The 18080-nt window shown below is 40.8% G+C and overlaps 2 protein-coding genes across 2 annotated transcripts; one reads left to right on the top strand and one right to left on the bottom strand.

Annotated features, from left to right (window-relative positions):
* The first annotated feature begins 127 nt into the window (after nt 1-127).
* Nucleotides 128-2885, top strand: LOC103701328 (protein BPS1, chloroplastic-like). Its single transcript, XM_008783351.4, has 2 exons — nt 128-1968; nt 2068-2885. The coding sequence occupies exons 1-2, from the start codon at nt 1612-1614 to the stop codon at nt 2665-2667; spliced, it is 957 nt and encodes a 318-aa protein (XP_008781573.1). The 5' UTR covers nt 128-1611; the 3' UTR covers nt 2668-2885.
* A 2080-nt stretch (nt 2886-4965) lies between these two features.
* On the bottom strand, nt 4966-12297 carry LOC103701327 (serine hydroxymethyltransferase 7). The gene is made up of 4 exons (XM_008783350.4): nt 10962-12297; nt 8778-9183; nt 5645-5746; nt 4966-5487 (listed from the first exon to the last, which is right to left on the bottom strand). The coding sequence occupies exons 1-4, from the start codon at nt 12003-12005 to the stop codon at nt 5264-5266; spliced, it is 1776 nt and encodes a 591-aa protein (XP_008781572.2). The 5' UTR covers nt 12006-12297; the 3' UTR covers nt 4966-5263.
* Nucleotides 12298-18080: the final 5783 nt, after the last annotated feature.

Genomic DNA, 18080 nt, shown 5'->3' with positions numbered 1-18080 from the left:
CTTGACATGAGTTATGCTAGGTTAACTGATTATGCTACTCATATATATCTTGTACTTTAGTGGTTGGAAGACGTCCGGCTGAGTATTAATAAGTTTGGAAAGAAGGTTGAGATGAAGAACAACCCACCTTCATGATTGGCCACATATCTAAAGAACTGTAATCCCTATACATGCGATCATCAATGATGCAAGTAATTAACCCTTCTCCTTGTGGCTTCTGCAGTACAAATTCCAGCAAAAGGTCGGATGATCTCTCTCATTCTGGTCCATCCAAGGATCATCATGTCCTTCGATCATGTCGTGGGTCCCGTCCTAGTCAAAACTGGGAATGCGTCTGTTCTATCCGAGTCCTATCATTGTGGTGCAGCGAAGGAAATGCCCAAGTCCCATAGCCAGGCCATGGCAAGTGGCCTCCATGTTAATGCCTTGCATATTATTATTATTATTATTATTATTATTATGTTGCAATAGAATAATGGGTAGCTCCAGCCTTGTGAGGATGCTCATTAGTTAGTCCTCCGCTTCCCAATGAAATCTCAAAAGATCAACATGCTCTTCCTCAATTCCGAGCATCCCGTTCTCCAAAATCCCACGAGCACCATGGCCCTTTTAAAATGATGCAGAGGGGGGGGTCCCCATCCTTGAAACGCCAAAGCTTTTGGCATTAAAATAAAAGGGAGAGAGAAGCAGAAGAGGAAAGATATGGGTGGTGAAGCCTAAAAAGAAGATCTACATAGTGGACAGAGATATGGACGGATACAATGGAATTCATGATTCCACTCCCCTGCGACTGCGAATCGATGAGCGCGAGTCGTACGGAGTGAGTTTCGATGCGTATAAACCAACCAGCTTTGTGTTCAATTCAGCACCATCATTTGGGACATCATCTCGTCACCTTAAGCACATGAGCCAATCAATTGCTGCTCGTATTGGAGAGAAGGGAGAAAGTTGGCGGAATTAAAACATGAACATGGCTTTGGCGAGGCCTATTAAGTTTGTACAAGAGCCTCACATGGGGACGCTTGGCCTCAGTGATTGTGATACATGCATCAATAAGGAAAAGCTATCATAGAAAAAGGAAAAGGCCAGCAGGATGGGCTCCGTTTCCACCTCCCGGTCCCTACGGACACCGCAGTCGCCGTTTTGAGGGGGATTCCGGTCAACTCGGTCAACTTGGATTGGATTGCAATGCTTTCCCCCCCACTCTCCCCGACGCACCATGGATGCAACCCAAAAGGAATTTTATAAAAGCCGCAGCCAACTCAACGCTAGCCCAATACCAAGGTTGAGAGAGAGAGAGGAAGCCATGAGGTGGGTTTTCCATGAGTGGCTGGCTGGCTTCTTCTCTTCTACCTCCTTTTACTACTGCAGTACTACTAAACAAAGCCAATGGCAGATTCCCAATCATCCTTTCCCCTTCAAAGGAAACAACCATCATTGCTCCCAAACCATCCTTTTCTGACATAGGAAGTTGAGCTTTTAAGCCCCTTCTCGCTCTTGCCTTCCTCTCCTACTTAAACTCGCCCAGACTACACCAAGTTGGCATCCATCTCCCCCCATCATCTCTCCGGTCTTGGTTATCTCTTCTCCTTGCCTGGACTTAAAGACCCCATGAAGCCGTCCTCCACCTCTGTCAATGGCTTCTACTCGTCCCTGTCTCAGGGACTCGACGAGCTCGAGCGCTGCTTCGCCTCGAACAACTTCATGTCCCTCCAATTCCTTCAGCGGGCCGTGTCGCTCCTCCGCTCGTTCCACTCCCAGCTCACGCACCTGGTCCAGAAGCTCCACCTCCCCGTAGGGGAGAAGTGGCTCGACGAGTACATGGACGAGAGCTCCCGCCTCTTGGATGCCTGCCATGTCCTCAAGATGGGCGTCTGCAGCATGGAGAAGTACTACTCCACCGGCGCCGACATCGTCTCCTCGCTCGAGGATGGCTGCCGCCACCTCAGTCCTCAGAACAGCAGACAGGTAGGTGTCCGGCCGCTGCATGCCGGGCTCGAGCTTTCTTCTACCCGATTCGTCAGATATAGCTTCTGACCAAAAACCAATCTTTTTTATCGACGACAGGTAATGCGGGCGATATCGGTATGCCGGAGGGCGGCCGTGGGGCTGGAAGAGGAGAACAGAGTGGTGGTGGAGACGAGAGCCGAGTCTCTCTCGCTCCGGTTCGACGAGAAAGTCCCGGTGGAATCCAGGCTCAACGGATTCAATGGATTCAGGGGGGTTCTCTATGCGATGAGGAGCGTCAGCTCCTTCCTCCTCATGCTCCTGCTCTGGGGATTGGTCTGCTGGTGGCCCGACCGGAGCTCGGATGCATCGGCGGCCATCGAAGGTTCGCTCTTCTTCGGGTCGGGGTTCATGGTGTCGATGGCGCGGTTGCAGCAGAGGGTGGTGGGGGAGATCGAGAGGATGGACCGGCGGCCGGGAATTCTCATGTACGAGTTCCGGAGGGTGAGAGCCGGCATGGAGGATCTGAGGGAGGAGTTGGAGAGGAGCAGGGGGTGCGAAGCTGAAGGAGGGGGGCTCAGGGAGAGGGTGGAGAGCTTCAAGTTGTGGTTCGGGCTGCTGAGGTCTGGAACCGAGAATATCACCGGGCAGCTGGACGACTTCTTCGACGAGATCGTGGAAGGGAGGAAGAAGCTCTTGGATATATGCAGTCAGAGGTAAGAGCAAGTGTTGAAAAGGTAAGATGAAAACAAGAGAAAATGGCAGCTATAGGCTAAAGAGATCATGGGAAGCTAGGATAGGTTTTTGGGCTGTCTTTTCTCTTTTCTCTGTTTCTGTCCAAAGGCTTTTGGTATCCTTTTCGGTTGTAGTTGGATGTGTTTCATAGCATGTAGAGCTATTGACATACCAAAATATATGTACATGTGGTAATTTTGTGATTTTGCGTTCCATGAACACAGCTGCAGGAGAAACTATGAGGTGATTATAATACTACTGGAGGGGAGGGGAATGGGATGGGATGGGGTGGGAATATGGGATGGGATGGGCTGTAAAAAGTTTCAATGGTGGGCATAAGAATATATGGCTGCTGGAAAAGGGAAGTGTCGCGTCCGGACACCCTCTCTGCCGTGGGGAGGGGAAAAAAAAAAAAAAACTTCCAGAGAAAGGAAAGGTAGTTTTTGTTCTCAAGAAGACAAGCTCAAGGCACATCTACGGAAAACAGGGCATCTGGAGATATTAGAGAAGAAAGCAGGGGTTCTTTTAACTTCTCTCTCCCTTTCTCTTTTTGCTTTTTCTAGTGATGGTTCTTTCTTTCCTTGTATCATTAATGATTCCACTGGCACAAGAATAAGGAAATGGGTGGCCGGAGATTCCTAGCTTATTTGACCTTAAAAAATAAAAAATAAAAATAAAAAAATAAAAAAGAAATAAAGGAAGGAGGGAAAAAGAAAGGAAGCCCGGCTGTGATGGAAGCTTTTGTCTGATTCGATTTAGCGTTCAACAGAAGAAGCAGAAGGAGGTGGTGAAAAGCTTTCTGAACAGCAGCCTGACATATGTCTGCTGCTTGATACCTGTCCTTTCCTCATCACTAAACCTCAGATCTCATCATATCGATAGACTTCCAAATCTTATGCCTATTATCACCTCTTCTCAGAACCTGATACCTCTAATCCCCTTCACAAAGGATTCGAAAAAGAAAGGTATCTTCTCAAAAGCATGGCACAAATGAGAAGTTTCTAAACTTTTCTCACACACTATCGCAGGATTATACCATTTAGGAATTCATCAAACAACTTGACCATCTTTTCCACCTTTAGACGATTAGGGGATCCACTTTCCCTTGGGGTCCTCGAGATAATAATGATCCCTCCACCTACCAGGCAAGGTGCAAATTCTACAGCTAAACCACGCTAATAGCTATCCAGTCTTTCAGTCTTAGCTCAGCTGCAATAGAGCAGGAGAGCTCTCAGGATTTAAATCTTCCATTAAAAAAAAAAAAACAAATCTGTCAGATGTAAGGCCGACCAAGCTCGATCTGATGATGCTAAACAAATCAAGCCATGAACCAGCAAAACAAACACGAAGTTAATTTCAAGCCGGATCAAAAATTGACCCAACTTGATCAGACTCACTCAAGTATATTTATATTATATATATTACTTATTATTTATATGATGTACTGACAGACCAAGGCTTTACTCAGTATACGTTATTTATCCCTGGAATCAATTAAATATTAATTCCAGCTTGAACTGAGCTTGATTCAACCTGAATTGGCTTTAGCTCAAATTAGAATCATCAAGCTGATCGACTCAAAGCTCGAATTGGTCTTGAAATAATATGGTAAACAAATCAAACTCAATCCAACAGTTCAAGCTTGAAATTCATATCAAACCCAGCTGATCAAACTCCAAGCTTGATTACATCCCTAGTCGGATATCCCTGAAATGAACCAGGAAGTGGGGCATGTATCACAACTCTATCGTGGGTGAACCTGTTCAGCAACATTCGACAACCCTATGGCAACATCGCTACTTTCACATTCCATGCATTTTTTTCAGCCTTTGATCCAATAGGTGACTCAGCCTCAGCACAAACAACACCAGCAAATCATTGGTGCAATTAACAATCAAGGTGGAACCACAGTAGGATACAACTGCTAAAGTTCTAGTATTTGTTCCATAAACGTTGCTCCCAGCTCAGACAGGAATCCATTATGTTTTTGCTCTCACCCAGTCTACCAACACGTAAAATTACAATCGATTGCGGATAAAGGAATTAGAATCTTTGCAAAACAAGCGCAAAATATATAATTATGCAGAATTTACTCTATTTTCTGATCTTGCAATATATGCTGCATAGTGGAAGATGCACAGATGTCAAATTGTTTCCATGCTCTATATCGAAGGGCAAAAATAAACATGACCATGCTAACAGAACGAGTTAAAGACTTTAAGCACATGGAAACTTCTCAACAATTTCAACCATACTAACAGAAAAGAACAAGACTGGCACCGAGATTTGTAGCATTATCTCATATACTTACTAAATAATTGGCAGTAGAGGTCACAGCAAGAAAGCTGCGCATCATTCATTTAGTGTATAAATAAAGCAAAACTGACGTGGGAGAGCACACAGGAATGTCGCAGGTTTTGAATTTTATACACCAACAAGCATTTTTGTTGAAAACGATTTGATAATGAAGAGCCTCAAATTTACAGTGACGTCTGAGAGCACAGAAGGTATGACAAGGAATTTAGGAGAATTACCAATTGTTCTGCATATATAGCAAGGTGCTCAACACATTGTCTGCTGCTCATACATCAAATCCTGGCATGGCAAACTGTGAAGCAAAGGCCTCAACATGGTCTCGAAGATCAATAACATCTCTGTTTCTCTGAAGACCCTTGAGAAACTCCTTTTGTAACTTCCCACGTTCTCTCTGCACGTTACTTGCGATTTGTGCGGCTCTCAGAAGAAATTCAGCAATCATTTCAAAATCTTCCTCCAAACAACCTCTTGTAGTCATGGCAGGGGCACCTTTAGATAGCAAAACAAAAAGTGGTCATGAACTTTCCATCAGAATGAAATGGTGCATTTGAGATTAAGATTATTCCATGCACAAGCAAATACATTATACACATGCACTTGCACATGCACACATACACATGAGCACATAAAAATTATGGGACATTACCTATTCTCACTCCTGCAGGAGAGATGGCACCATTATCACCAAAAATGGGGGTTTTATTCAGTGTAATGTGGCAAGCCTCGCAAACCTTTTCAAAGTTCTTGCCTGTTCAAAATAAAGAAAATGAGGACCAAGAAATTCTTCAGATAATTATATTTTCTACATAATACATTGCATCGATTGTTTTAATACCCTATTAAATAAAAAATAAGCTTAGTTGACACAAAATAAGGCTTTGCAAACAAATCGAGCTGCTCATGAGCAGCTCGGGTTGGCTCAATGGTCATTCATTTAAGCTCGGTTCAGCTAAAAAACAAGCCGAGTTCAAATATTTTTTAGAGCTCGGCTCCATAGACAAGCCGTGCCTGAACACCGGCTCTGTTCAAAAACAGTGGGAAAGCTCAAGTCTCCTCAATAAAAGCTCAGTTCAAAGCCAGCCAAGCTGAGATTCAGGCCGAGCTTGAACAGTATCTGAAGCTTGGCTCGAGCTCAAGCCAAGCTCGAGCAGCTGCTCAAATTTATCAAGCCACACCAAGCAGCCCAATACACTCGGTTTGGCTCATTTGCACCCCTAACAAAAAATGACCTCCGAAGAATTATGGGTCCTGATATGTGTGTGGCCTGTGTGTGTACAGCATTGGAGAGGCACATAATTAACTTCTAGAAGTCAAGAATTTCTTAATTTTCCTAATGTTAACTTGTTTGTCTGTTAAAAGTCAGAATGCTATTAAGCATACAAAGCTAAAGTAAAGAATGGGGAAAAGTCAAGAAACTCAAACACTCTTACCTGACCACATATTCTATGCTGGAGAAGTCTTGATCTTGGTCAGAGAGCACAACTACCAAAATAGTTTCTCCAGAGTACATACTTCTAAAGTACTTAGTAATTTAACCCTGATTGCTTTGATACTGAGTACTCTTTCCTATATGCATCAATTTGTTATAAGAGCTTTATGGTTATTAGGCCTAACAGCTACGACAAAGCCTACCAAAGTTAGAAGACCCCATTATTCATCCATGCCCAATTGACTAGCTATTGCACTAGGCCAAGTCCCTCCAGCAGTGGGCTAGGTCAGTTGAGTTTGCAAGTTAACCTTACATTTTGACATCACTAGATATTTAAGAATCAATCTTGGTAGCACACTATTATGGTGTCACAGTTTTCTAAACAACATAGAAAGCCCCAAAAGAAGGCATGGTGATTTATGATGGACCATAACTAACAATTATCTGTTTCAATTTCTTTGATGAAAGATACTAGCCTTCCATGCAAGACCAAAAAATCTTATCTTGAGTGGGGATTCTTTTCTCACTTAAAATAGCCAACAGGAAATAAATAGTCCCTGTTCTTACAATCAAACCCATCAGATGCTTCTGAGGTTTCTAGGATACAGATTAAATACTAGTAAACCCTTATCCAACACAAAATGAACTCACCAATTCTCCACTCTTATCCCCATAGAAAAATAAGCCATTGCTCTTCACTAATAAGGACTCAGAGGCAGGTTAAACTCTTAGTGTAGGCCCAAAGAAACCAAAAGTTGAGATACATCTATTTCTCACCCTTATTGTTGCCAGCGATACATGACTTTCATGGTCATTGTCTTCCTCTTAGTTGACAGCCAATAAGTTCTTTCCTCTCCATCCACCAAAATGATGTTTTAACTCTACCATAAAGCCACATTTGTCTTGGCTTTTTTTTTTTTTGTATTCTTTTACCATGTCCATCATCAACTCCGAAAACTTCATATTGTGGGTTACCTGGTTAGATTCCAGATACTGGCACCTATAAAACCTCTTCTCTTCATATAACTCCACTAGCATCTCATCCCATGCTAACATTTTGCCATTCACTCTGACAAAACCTCCATTACGGATATCCTAAATCTGCATCCCTCTAATAAGAACTCCTCAGCATCCCATATTTGTCGTGTTAGTTATATCTATAAATGTCATATCCATGAAACTAGACTCTTATGGTTAAACGGATCCAATTATTCATTACACTATAACTTTAACAAGGCATATAGTGGATAAATGCTCCGTTAAATATTGAAGTGTCCATGTTGGTAAGATTTGGGCAATTATTACCTAAAACCTGTATTTATCATCCAAAGATATTCAACATACTAGTATATTATATTGCATAAGTATCAAAACTTATCATCCAAACACAGTGATTAAAATAAGGAAGGAACATAACATTCTCAATGGCAGGCTCATATCAGAAAACTTACAAAACATGGTTTAAGAGAGACTGTTGGTAGTGACCATAGGACTGTAATGCATAGTTTCAGATATAATCTGGCAATCCTCACAATTTTTGTACACTATTTTAGATAACTATTCATATTTAAGGATTTATATTTCAATAATTAGTGGAATGAATAAACTGGTTCAAGTTTTTGTACTACCCAATTGCTTAATGTTATTGTTGACATTTAAAACAGCAGCAACCCAATGGTTGAGGCAAGAGTTTTTTAGTGAATGAACTGGGTTCAATTCCAAAACTTAATCAACCAAAGTATGACGTCCAACACGCCTTTCTTGTTAGGTAAAAGTCAAAATTCATTAGGGAGAAGATGTCACACGATCTATCAGGAAGTCCTTCCAACCCCTTCCTTAACAGGTTTGTCCACCTTCTAGTTCAAGGTCCTTTAACAAGTGAAGGTGAACTACCTTTCCAGCACCATCACAAATTTCATAAGAAAGTCCCTACAGTATCCTCTCTCTCTTTGGCATAAGTGACAATATCCTGTAGAGCATCCTCGACATTTATAGTTGCAAAATCATTCAGGGACCGTAACTTGTAAAGAATAACCCAGACAAATACTTTAAAAAAATGGCCACATGAAGGTAGAAACAGAAGGCATGATAAAGAGGGGAAGGTTTGAAGATAAATAGAAAACTATGAAGTGATTAATATTTTAAAAATGTAATGCTTCTCCTCCATTTGCTAACCGAGAACCTAATCACTCTGTTAATCAATAATGTCATGCCATTGTCATTTGTCAAAATTATATATAACATACCAAGATATAAAGGTCCCTTTTAGGCTTGATAAGAATTCATTAACATGCTCGAGTAAACATAAACATGCCAGGAAAGCAGAAGAACCGTAAAAAGTTCTTAATACCTGTTAACCCAAATGTTCTTAGATCCCAAAGTAGCAAATGATTATCTGTACCCCCAGTTACTAATCTGCAATTTCTTCTCAGCAAAGCAGATGCTAATGCTTGAGCATTTTTCTTAACCTGTTGAATATATGCTTTGTACTCAGGTGTAGCCACTTGCTTCAATGCTATTGCCAAAGCAGCTATATGGCTATTGTGAGGTCCCCCTTGAAGTGATGGGAAAACAGCAAAATTTATCCTATCTTCAAAATCATACTGCTCACTATCATCTGCTTGACCACTAGAAAATCCATGCTTCCTCATCTTTCTTCCTTTTCTGAAAAAGATTATACCACCCCTAGGACCTCGAAGACTTTTGTGAGTCGTTGAAGTAACAATATCACAATAGTCAAATGGGCTTAGACACTCCTGCACATGGTAAAACCAACATGCAATCAACAGTGCTGATATATATACACAATATCAGACAGAATATTTTTTCCTATACCATTGAATACTAATGAGATATATGATGAGCAGAATTGGCTCTACAAATATATGTTTAAAAAATAATTAAAAACTTTAATCAATTGAAGCTAAAATGGGACTCAATCCTTGCCATTCCAAGAGCTAATAATGAGCAGCATATTAACAACTTTGTTTTAGCAAGGATTAATATACCAAAATCCCTTATAGTGAGCATATGCATATTCAGAAGCAAAGTTGGCAACCATTACTTCACAGTAGTGGTAGTTGAGTGCTATGCAATAAGCCTGGTAAAAAAAATGAGTAGAAAACATTAACTAAATGCTCTCCAGTACCTTGAACAAATGATAGCCAGTTCCTTCTTAATGTGATCATGAAGTTTACCTAACTCTTAATTTGTTTTGTTAAATACATAAACCTAGTAGCTCTGTGCCACCTTTTATTACATGATCATACAGAACATGGACTAGAGATTAATAGATATCTAGGTATTCAAGAGATGTTCACACTTGTAATGCTGTTTTTGTAAATCCAGTTGACAAATTAATGATACCCATGCATTTCATTTCAGGCCATGTTTCTACAAACATGACGATTTTTTTCACCTATTCAAAAGGCAAGGGATATCTTCAAGGTTTTACCACTAGCATATCTCATCTAATGTTAACAGTGTTATGAACAAAAGGCAATCGAAAATTATAAACAACTTAATGTTCTGCTTTCAGTTTATCCTTTTCATTTTCGAAAAATGCTTTTTTTTCATGACCCTGAGTTTTTTTGTCCAATTTCTATTTCAGTTGTCACCCAACTAATATTATCAATATAACCTTTTCAAGATGGACTGCATTGCTGCACATATAACTGTTACTATTAGTATCCAAGCCTATGATTTACAAATTTTTAAATGTCAGAACTCGCTTGAAAGTCATGCATTTCGCATTGGATCATAATGGGTTAGCCTGAAAGTTCCCATACTTTTCAACAAGGACCAAAATTTTACTCCTTTATTCTCTCTCATGATAAATTTTATGTTCTCTCTTCATGATTTTTCACCTAGGTTGCTGTCCTTCCTTTCAACCATCTAATGTTTAAGGTGTTATTGCCGTCAAGTCATTTTTTTAAAAGAAAAATAACTTTTCTTTAGTGACTTCTGTCAGAGAGAACAAAATTCGAAAACATGGAATTCTCTTTTTCCCATATATAGGTTTTATAACAAGAGGTTTGAAGCTAAGATTGGGTGTTGGAGCATTAGCATCATTTTTATCCAGAGAAAAATTAGGGGGGCGCGAGGTTGCGGCCCCGTCCCTTGTTTCAAAGCCGACTTCGCTTAAAAATTTTCAAATTTGAAAATTTGAAAATTTTTAAGTAAAGTCGGCAAATCGGCCTCCCTAATTTTTTTTCCGCGGCCTTGGCCTCTGCCATGCCCCCGCAGGCTCTGCCGGCCCTCTACGGGCAGCAAAGGCCTCTCTCTCTCTCTCTCTCTCTCTCTCTCTCTCTCTCTCTCTCTCTCTCTCTCTCTCCCTTTCTCTTCGTCTTCCGCAGCTCTGGCTGAGTTCGGCCCGTATCGACTTCCACTGCTCCGGCATACTGGTTACAGGTCGGACCGGTCCAAACCGGCCGGTACCATGCTTTAACATCTAGGCTACTTAACAATTCTAAGCAATGAACTCACCTAAAAATTATATAAGTAGAAAAAAAATTCTCCAAAGAAAATAATTCACCTTGGCTGCCACAAGCCCACTGATGTGAGCCATATCACACATCAACACTGCCCCGCACTTGTCCGCAATCTGTCTAAGCCGAGCATAATCCCACTCCCTGGGATAAGAGCTCCCTCCACAGATCAGTATCTTTGGGCGGTAATCCACCACCCGGTCCTCAAGCTTATCATAGTCGATATACCCTGTATGAGGATTCACCTTATATGACAAGCTCTCAAAGAATATCGAAGCCCCTGATATCTTCTTCCCACTGGGTGTATAGTAGCCATGGCTCACATGCCCGCCCGACGGTGATTCCAAACCCATGATTCGATCCTTGGGGAGCAAAAGCCCCGTATATACTGCAAAGTTAGCAGAGGTACACGAGTATGGCTGGACGTTCACACCCCAGCTCTCCGAATCAAGGCCAAAGGCAGCAAGGGCGCGCTTGCAACAAAGATGCTCAATTTGATCAATATACTGGTTCCCGCCGTAGTACCGGGCACCGGGCATTCCCTCAGAGTACTTGTTGGTCAGGTGGCTACCGAGGGCCTCGAGCACCGCGCGGCACACGAAATTCTCCGAGGCGACGAGCTCGATCCCCCGGACCTGCCGCTGCTTCTCCTTCTCCATGATCTCGAACACGTCCGGATCCGCGGTGGAGAGAGGCTGATTTCCCCAGGCCCGGATGGCGGCCCACCGAGACTCGAGGTCAGGCCCCACGGCGGCTCTCTTCGATGGATGCAGCGACGTCGACGAGCAAGACGACAAGGACTCCCCCCTCCGCTGCCTCTTGAGGCACATCGGGTACCCCAAGATGCTAAATTCCTCCTGCCGCTGTTCGTCGTCGGACTCGTCAGGATCGTTAGCCCCGACGGAGGAGGCATCGCCGAGATTCTCCGACTGCTGGTCGAGGAGCTGTAGGGGGATCTGGGAGGGGTCGCGGACGCTGGGGTCGACCTGGTGGGTCATGGAGTCATCGGAGATGGGGGCGCGGGGCGGAGCCGCTGCGCGGGGGCGGTTGAACCCTAGCGAGAGATCGGATTGGGGGAGGGGGAGATCCATGGCGAGGGAAATTGAAGGTGCCCAAACCCTAGCCCTAGCCCTAGCCCTAGAGACGGGCGATGGGGGAGGAACAGCAGCGACAACAACAGAAGCAGCGGTGGAACCAGAAACGGATGAAGGAAAAAGGAGGGAGAGGAGGAGGTTCCATTAATGGCGGTCGGAGGAGAAGAATAGCGAGCGAGAGAGGGCGAGAGAGATAAAAGGCCCAAAGAAAGCCTAAAATCCTAGAAATGGTGGAAGTTTCGGGGTATGGCCGTATGGGAGAGGGACGCGCCGTAGCGTCGTTTGGGGGGCGGGGGTGTGGAGGCGGGGTGTGGACCACCTGGATTTTTGTACGGCAATGGGGAAGAACGGAGGAGCGGGGAATGCACCTGGACGGGATTCGGGTGGCATACTGCGGATCCGCCTCGTCCTCACTCGAGGGATCAGGTCACCGTCTGAGGGATCAGGTCACCGTCTCGATTTTTTAATATTAAACTTTTCTTTATTTCCAAGTTACGTCAAAAATAATGCCTCGAGGCCCGACTCTCTTACTAAAATATCTCCTTCCCACGTTTGGTTGCCCCCGCCACTCGTGCCACGTTGCACGTGCGCATGGTTGCAGGTTGGGGACTGTGAAAGGGGTATTTTACAGGCCAGCAAGAGTCACATGAGGGAGGTGGCGGGGCACGGTAGAATAAAGCTTTCTCTTTTTTTTTTTTTTATGTATATTTTAAAAAATTCAAAAGCTATAGGTTTGTTCTACTAACATAGTATTAAAAAATAAAAAAAATAAAATAGTTAAATAATATGTACTAAACAAATTAGTTATTTGGCAAATCAATATATCCATTTAGATAAATCGATATATAATTTTTAAAATATAGTATTTGCCGGCACCTATTTAATCATTTAACAATGTAATACTCGTTTTCAAATAAATTAATATACAGTTTCAAAATATCATATTCACCAATACAAACTATATACTCGGTGATACACATGCGTCTACTTTTTCATACATACTATGAGCTTATATGATATATATCTATATTTAGTAGTGATCCAATTCCACACTTTCAAGTAAATCGATATATAATTTTTAGAACATATTTTATGAGTATATATTATATAGCCAGATGATACATACTAAATAATTAATCATCTCATATTTAATTTTTTAAAATTACGAGATTGATGAACTCCATTGATAGTAATAGCCTTATTAATTCTTACTTAACTTTTGAATTTTTTTGTTTATATAATTTTAATAATTTTTGAATTTTTTTTAAAGTGTCTACTAAAAATATTGTGGTAAAATGGAAAGTCTTTTTTTTTTTTTAATGCCCGCCCGATATAATTTTTGGTTGAGGAGCGTAACCATGGTGTACGCGTGTGGATAGGATATTTGCGGAGGCTAAGTTGTCCCGAATAGGACGGACAGCTTCTGTCACACTGCAAGGAAGCTTCGAGGAAGGGGAGGAGGCGACCTTTGTCTGCGTTCCGAATGACTGAATGGGGGGTTAAGGCGGTCAGAACTCACGGTAACGCCGAGAATATGAGGCGGTCAGAACTCACGGTAACGCCGAGAATATGCCAAGGTGAAACTTTCTTAAAGTATCCCAGGAATTCAAAGAATATCGAGCACACATGGACATCCAGTACCGAATATCCACGCAGGTATAATATGTCTATAGGCGTGTATGTCAATGGGGAGGAAGTCTTCTTACAAAAAGTTCCAATAAGCTCCTACATCCATGCAATATTTTTCCAACATTATTTTAGCAAACTTTTTAAATTTTATTTTTAATGGCCATGCAATTGAACCAACCAAACATATGTAAAATAGAAATATCCAAGTTTGATAATCCTACAATTTATGAAAATACCAATGTCTAAGAAAATATCGATCATAAATCCATAGCAATGAAAGATAATTAACCAACTGCAACAATATAAGTGAAAACAAGAGAGTTGCCGATATGTATGTTCGCCATGACATGTTTGTTATAACTAGAGGGAGATAGTAAATATGATTATTAGAAAAACATGAAAGTTGCTCGATATATTAAGTTATGTCAAATTATTAAAAAGTTTATTTTAATAATACCGAATATCATAAATAGGTTAGTTTGACAATTATGTCCGGCATGTAGGCCTACTTAGCCACATCTCCAAGACATTGTGGGTTATGATGTCGACACTTAGGTGACATTTGATATGGGATAATATCTCTAAATGATGAAGGTAGAGATAAATCACTGTGTTTGATTGTACCAAACGATCCTAAGTTGCAGTGATCCCAAATAATCCTATTTCTAAAATTGTCAACTGACCTAGTGATGTTAAACCCATTTTTGAGGACCGGTTTCCAAGACCCTCCAAAGGATGGGATGAAATTTGGGGACAAAAAAACCCTGCTTCAAAAGAAAATGGTTTTCAAAAATATTGATATCTAGAAATAAAAATTATTCTAGTTAGGAAGGATTTGATGGTCCATAAAAAAGTTTTTTTCTATTTAGAAAGGTTTGATAATTCCCTGAAGTTATTTTTATAGATTTTGATTAATTTTTAGTCTTCTTGTTTTGACAATCTGGTTTAGTTTATATTTTTTTTGATTTATTTGGAAATTCTATTTAATAATTACAAAATATACAAAATATATCAAAAATAGTTTTAATATAACATGGCCGGTGATCGTAAATCCTCATAGTATCAAATAGCTTGATTATAAATATCCAGAAATCTTTAATTACTAAAATATAGTATAACAAATGAGATAATCTTAAATCAACGGAAATTAGAAAGTGTCATCCGAAAGCACCAACGCCAAAAAAGCGTTCTTGGATCGCGACGCTGCCGGCGAGAGCAGAGGAGAAGAAGAGGGGCGTCTCAATGGAGGGGAAGAAGGAGGCCCAGCGGAGGCACGGATCGACCACCTTCTTCGTGATGGTGGATTACCTCTTCCTCCTCGTCTTCTTCTGTTTCCTCTGCTACTTTCTCCTCAAAATCTTGCCCTCATCCGCCTTCTTCTCCTCCCCCACCACTTAACCAAAAGAATTCCATCTGTACCCTAAGCGATACTTGCTTTTCTTCTCTCTCTCCCTAACTTCTGGAATTTCTGGCGTTCGTGGCGTTTCGGATCTATTCGTTCTCGGAAATGCGGCGCATCATTTTGGTCGTCGGCAAAACCCTGTCGCTGAGGGAATCTATAGAGAATATTTGTATGGATCCTTGTTTTAAACTTTTTGATTTGCTGCAAGATGGTGAACTTAATTTAATAAACAGATCATGATGTGGCTGGCATTGCATCTCTTGTTTCTTATTGTTGTGATGCAATTTTTTTTTTACGAATTTCTGTTGGCTTCTGGCAATATATCTTATGGTGATGCCGGAAAGAGTGTTCGGATTTGAGGCTTCATGCCTTTCACATGCAAATATGGTTTTATAATGCGATGGAGTTTTGACTCATTGGATTTGTTCTAATAATTCCGAATCATGCTAATATTGTTGATAACTTGATATACATCTTATTGTTTCCACATCTTTTTGCCTTCTCGATTTGCTCAGAATGTTATATATATTGCCAGATAGATAGTGAAGGCATTGTTACAACCTAGGCCAGCAAGATTGTTGATCTGAAAAATTGAATTCTTTATCTGAGTGTTATTTATGTATTGCAATATCATTGTTATGAATTTTCTGATGGAGTAGATGTTTCTGTTGCATAATGGTGACAATGTTTAGAAAGCAATTTAGGATTGCTGGTTGCTGTCATACTGCATTGGTTGGTTTATTTACTTGTCCTTGAATTCGATTCATTAACATTATAGACACCAAATGTTTGGTGTACAACATAGATGAATCTATCTTCCTTCTCTTTTCCTGCTCAAAATTTAGGTTAATTTTCATTCCATACTGTTTATAACTAACAAATCAATTGTTATATAAGGAACAGCATAGTGTTAAGACAGGAATAGGAGAAGGGAAACAGGGTCCTTGTCAGTTTTTGCTAGGTGCCATTGCTTTGCTAAAAAGCTAAACAGTGTCACAAGCATGATTAGTGGCATGTAATTCTAGCAGTTGAAGAAATGGTGGTGGGTGGAGGTGTAGGACAAGGAGGGTGGTCATCAGCACACTGGGGTTTCCATTATTGATTCTACTGAATTGGAGTGGTTTCTTGATGACAATGTGGTGTCACCGTTCGGCCCTAGTCATGGCTGTCATTCATGGTTGATTTTGTCTGCATGGGCCCTGTGTAGTCCCATTCACACCTGATTCAAAGTTACTAGTAACAATTATTTGATGCAAGCAAAAATCGGAATAATAGTTCAGACCAAACATCCTTATTCTGAGTATTCCAAACGGATTCCAGAAGACTAATGAGGATATTAGCTAGAAACACTAGCTAATAAATTCTATGCATTGGAATAATTTTTTTATTTTTTGGCTGGAAAGCTTGGGAAAAAAAAGTTGAATGACAAACTCCAAGAGTTCTAATAAGTTTACTATTAAAACTGATGATAATTGGTAAATTTTCTGGATGATCGCTGGAATTGTCACAATGCACCATGTGCTCTGCAGAAAAGTAAGCTGCTGCTATCATGGCCATTCTACCATTTATGTCAGTGCTTCTGGTGGCCTTATTTTAATATCCGCCAAAGGAATTTTAATGATGGAAGGCAGAACATCGAGGAAAGGTAGAAAGTTGTAAAACTGGGAGTAGGTCAAAGCTGATAGTTTTAACAGTTGAAATATATGGAGATCTGAGTTATTTTACAATAACTTCATGGGTTGGATATAAATCATCAGTGTATTAAGAAGCTAGGCATCGTTGTTTTAGGTGGATCTCAGTTACCATGATGACAAAATTTAGTGTCCCTGGCTAAGTGATTGGCATACACACTGCAGTGCTCAGCATTTCACTCAAACCAATTTAGTTCTTCACAACTTTTAGCTATGATATGGTGATGTGAAATGCATGTTTGGACAGATGTAAATTTTAGATTTTGCAGTTATCATCAGTGGAAAATTCAAACAGTATCATTGATAGTTTTGACAGCCTTCCTCAGGCACTAACAATATATTCTGTGTTTTCAAGCATTTCATAACATATCACCATTTGGCATGATTACTTCATATATTCTGCAGTTCAAGGTTTGAATATTTATTTTATTGAAATGACGAATGAGAAGTAATCAAGAAAAGAAGGCATTTTAGAATTATGAGCAATTGTCTTTTTAAAACATCTTGGTAAATATTAGAATATGTTACTTAATAATGTTCTAGACACCACTGAAATTTGAATGACTTATGATGAAACAAATGAAGCCACCATTTTCTTAAAATTACACCTTGATGCATAGTATATCTATTCTTCAGCTGAATGTTGGGGCAAAATTAGATGCAGCCTGAACAATGCAGATGCAAAAGTTGCTGCAAGGCAAACTATGTGACTATTCATCAGTGGGATTACAGCCTTTACTATATTTTTGCAAAGGTTTCATCAGCTGCTGCAGGGACTGGCAATTCACCATGTGCCACTGCAGTTCCCATCAGTATCTAGGAACATCATAGCTGCTATTGCTATGGCACAGCCCATTGGTGTGAATTAGAAGCGCCAAGCACTTCCTTTTTTTCCTTTCCTAGGTGTATCTTGAACTTGATGGGCAGCATCAGTTTATTGGCTTATGTATAGTGGAACAAAGACGAGGAGGAAGGGTGAAGACGATTAGGTTGCAAGAGGGAGAATGCTATTTGGTGTTGTAACACAAGCAAATGCAGGCATTGGCTTCTAATTAGGGGAAGAATGAGTTAAAGGTGATGTTTAGCAAGTGATATGGGGGAATTCCATCCTTCTTTTCAGTGCAATAATTTCAGAATCACAGTTGAGCCTAAAGTTGCGATGACTTGAGAAGATTATGCACTTGGAGGAGCTATCCTTATGTTATGACTCAAAAGCTATAGGATTATTCATGAGTGCAACTTATACCTTAGAATGTTCATAATATATTGTAAATTTTATGCATCTTTCTTTACTCCCAATCCTCACTGGCAGCTGAAGATGGTGTAGAAAGCCTGGCACAACATTTGTGA

The sequence above is a fragment of the Phoenix dactylifera genome, chromosome 14 (assembly GCF_009389715.1).
Source record: "Phoenix dactylifera cultivar Barhee BC4 chromosome 14, palm_55x_up_171113_PBpolish2nd_filt_p, whole genome shotgun sequence".
NCBI lineage: Eukaryota > Viridiplantae > Streptophyta > Magnoliopsida > Arecales > Arecaceae > Phoenix > Phoenix dactylifera.
This window is presented reverse-complemented; position numbering and strand designations above follow the sequence as displayed.

Bases quoted from the DNA above. Each gene is read 5' to 3' on its own strand.
- LOC103701328 (XM_008783351.4), top strand. From the start codon at position 1,612: ATGAAGCCGTCCTCCACCTCTGTCAATGGCTTCTACTCGTCCCTGTCT. The intron at 1,969-2,067 runs GTAGGTGTCCGG...TATCGACGACAG, and splicing joins GTCCTCAGAACAGCAGACAG to GTAATGCGGGCGATATCGGT.
- LOC103701327 (XM_008783350.4), bottom strand. From the start codon at position 12,005: ATGGATCTCCCCCTCCCCCAATCCGATCTCTCGCTAGGGTTCAACCGC. The intron at 9,184-10,961 runs GTGAATTATTTT...TACCATGTGCAG, and splicing joins GTGGGCTTGTGGCAGCCAAG to GAGTGTCTAAGCCCATTTGA. The intron at 5,747-8,777 runs GTATTAAGAACT...TATTTTGAACAG, and splicing joins AAGAACATTTGGGTTAACAG to GCAAGAACTTTGAAAAGGTT.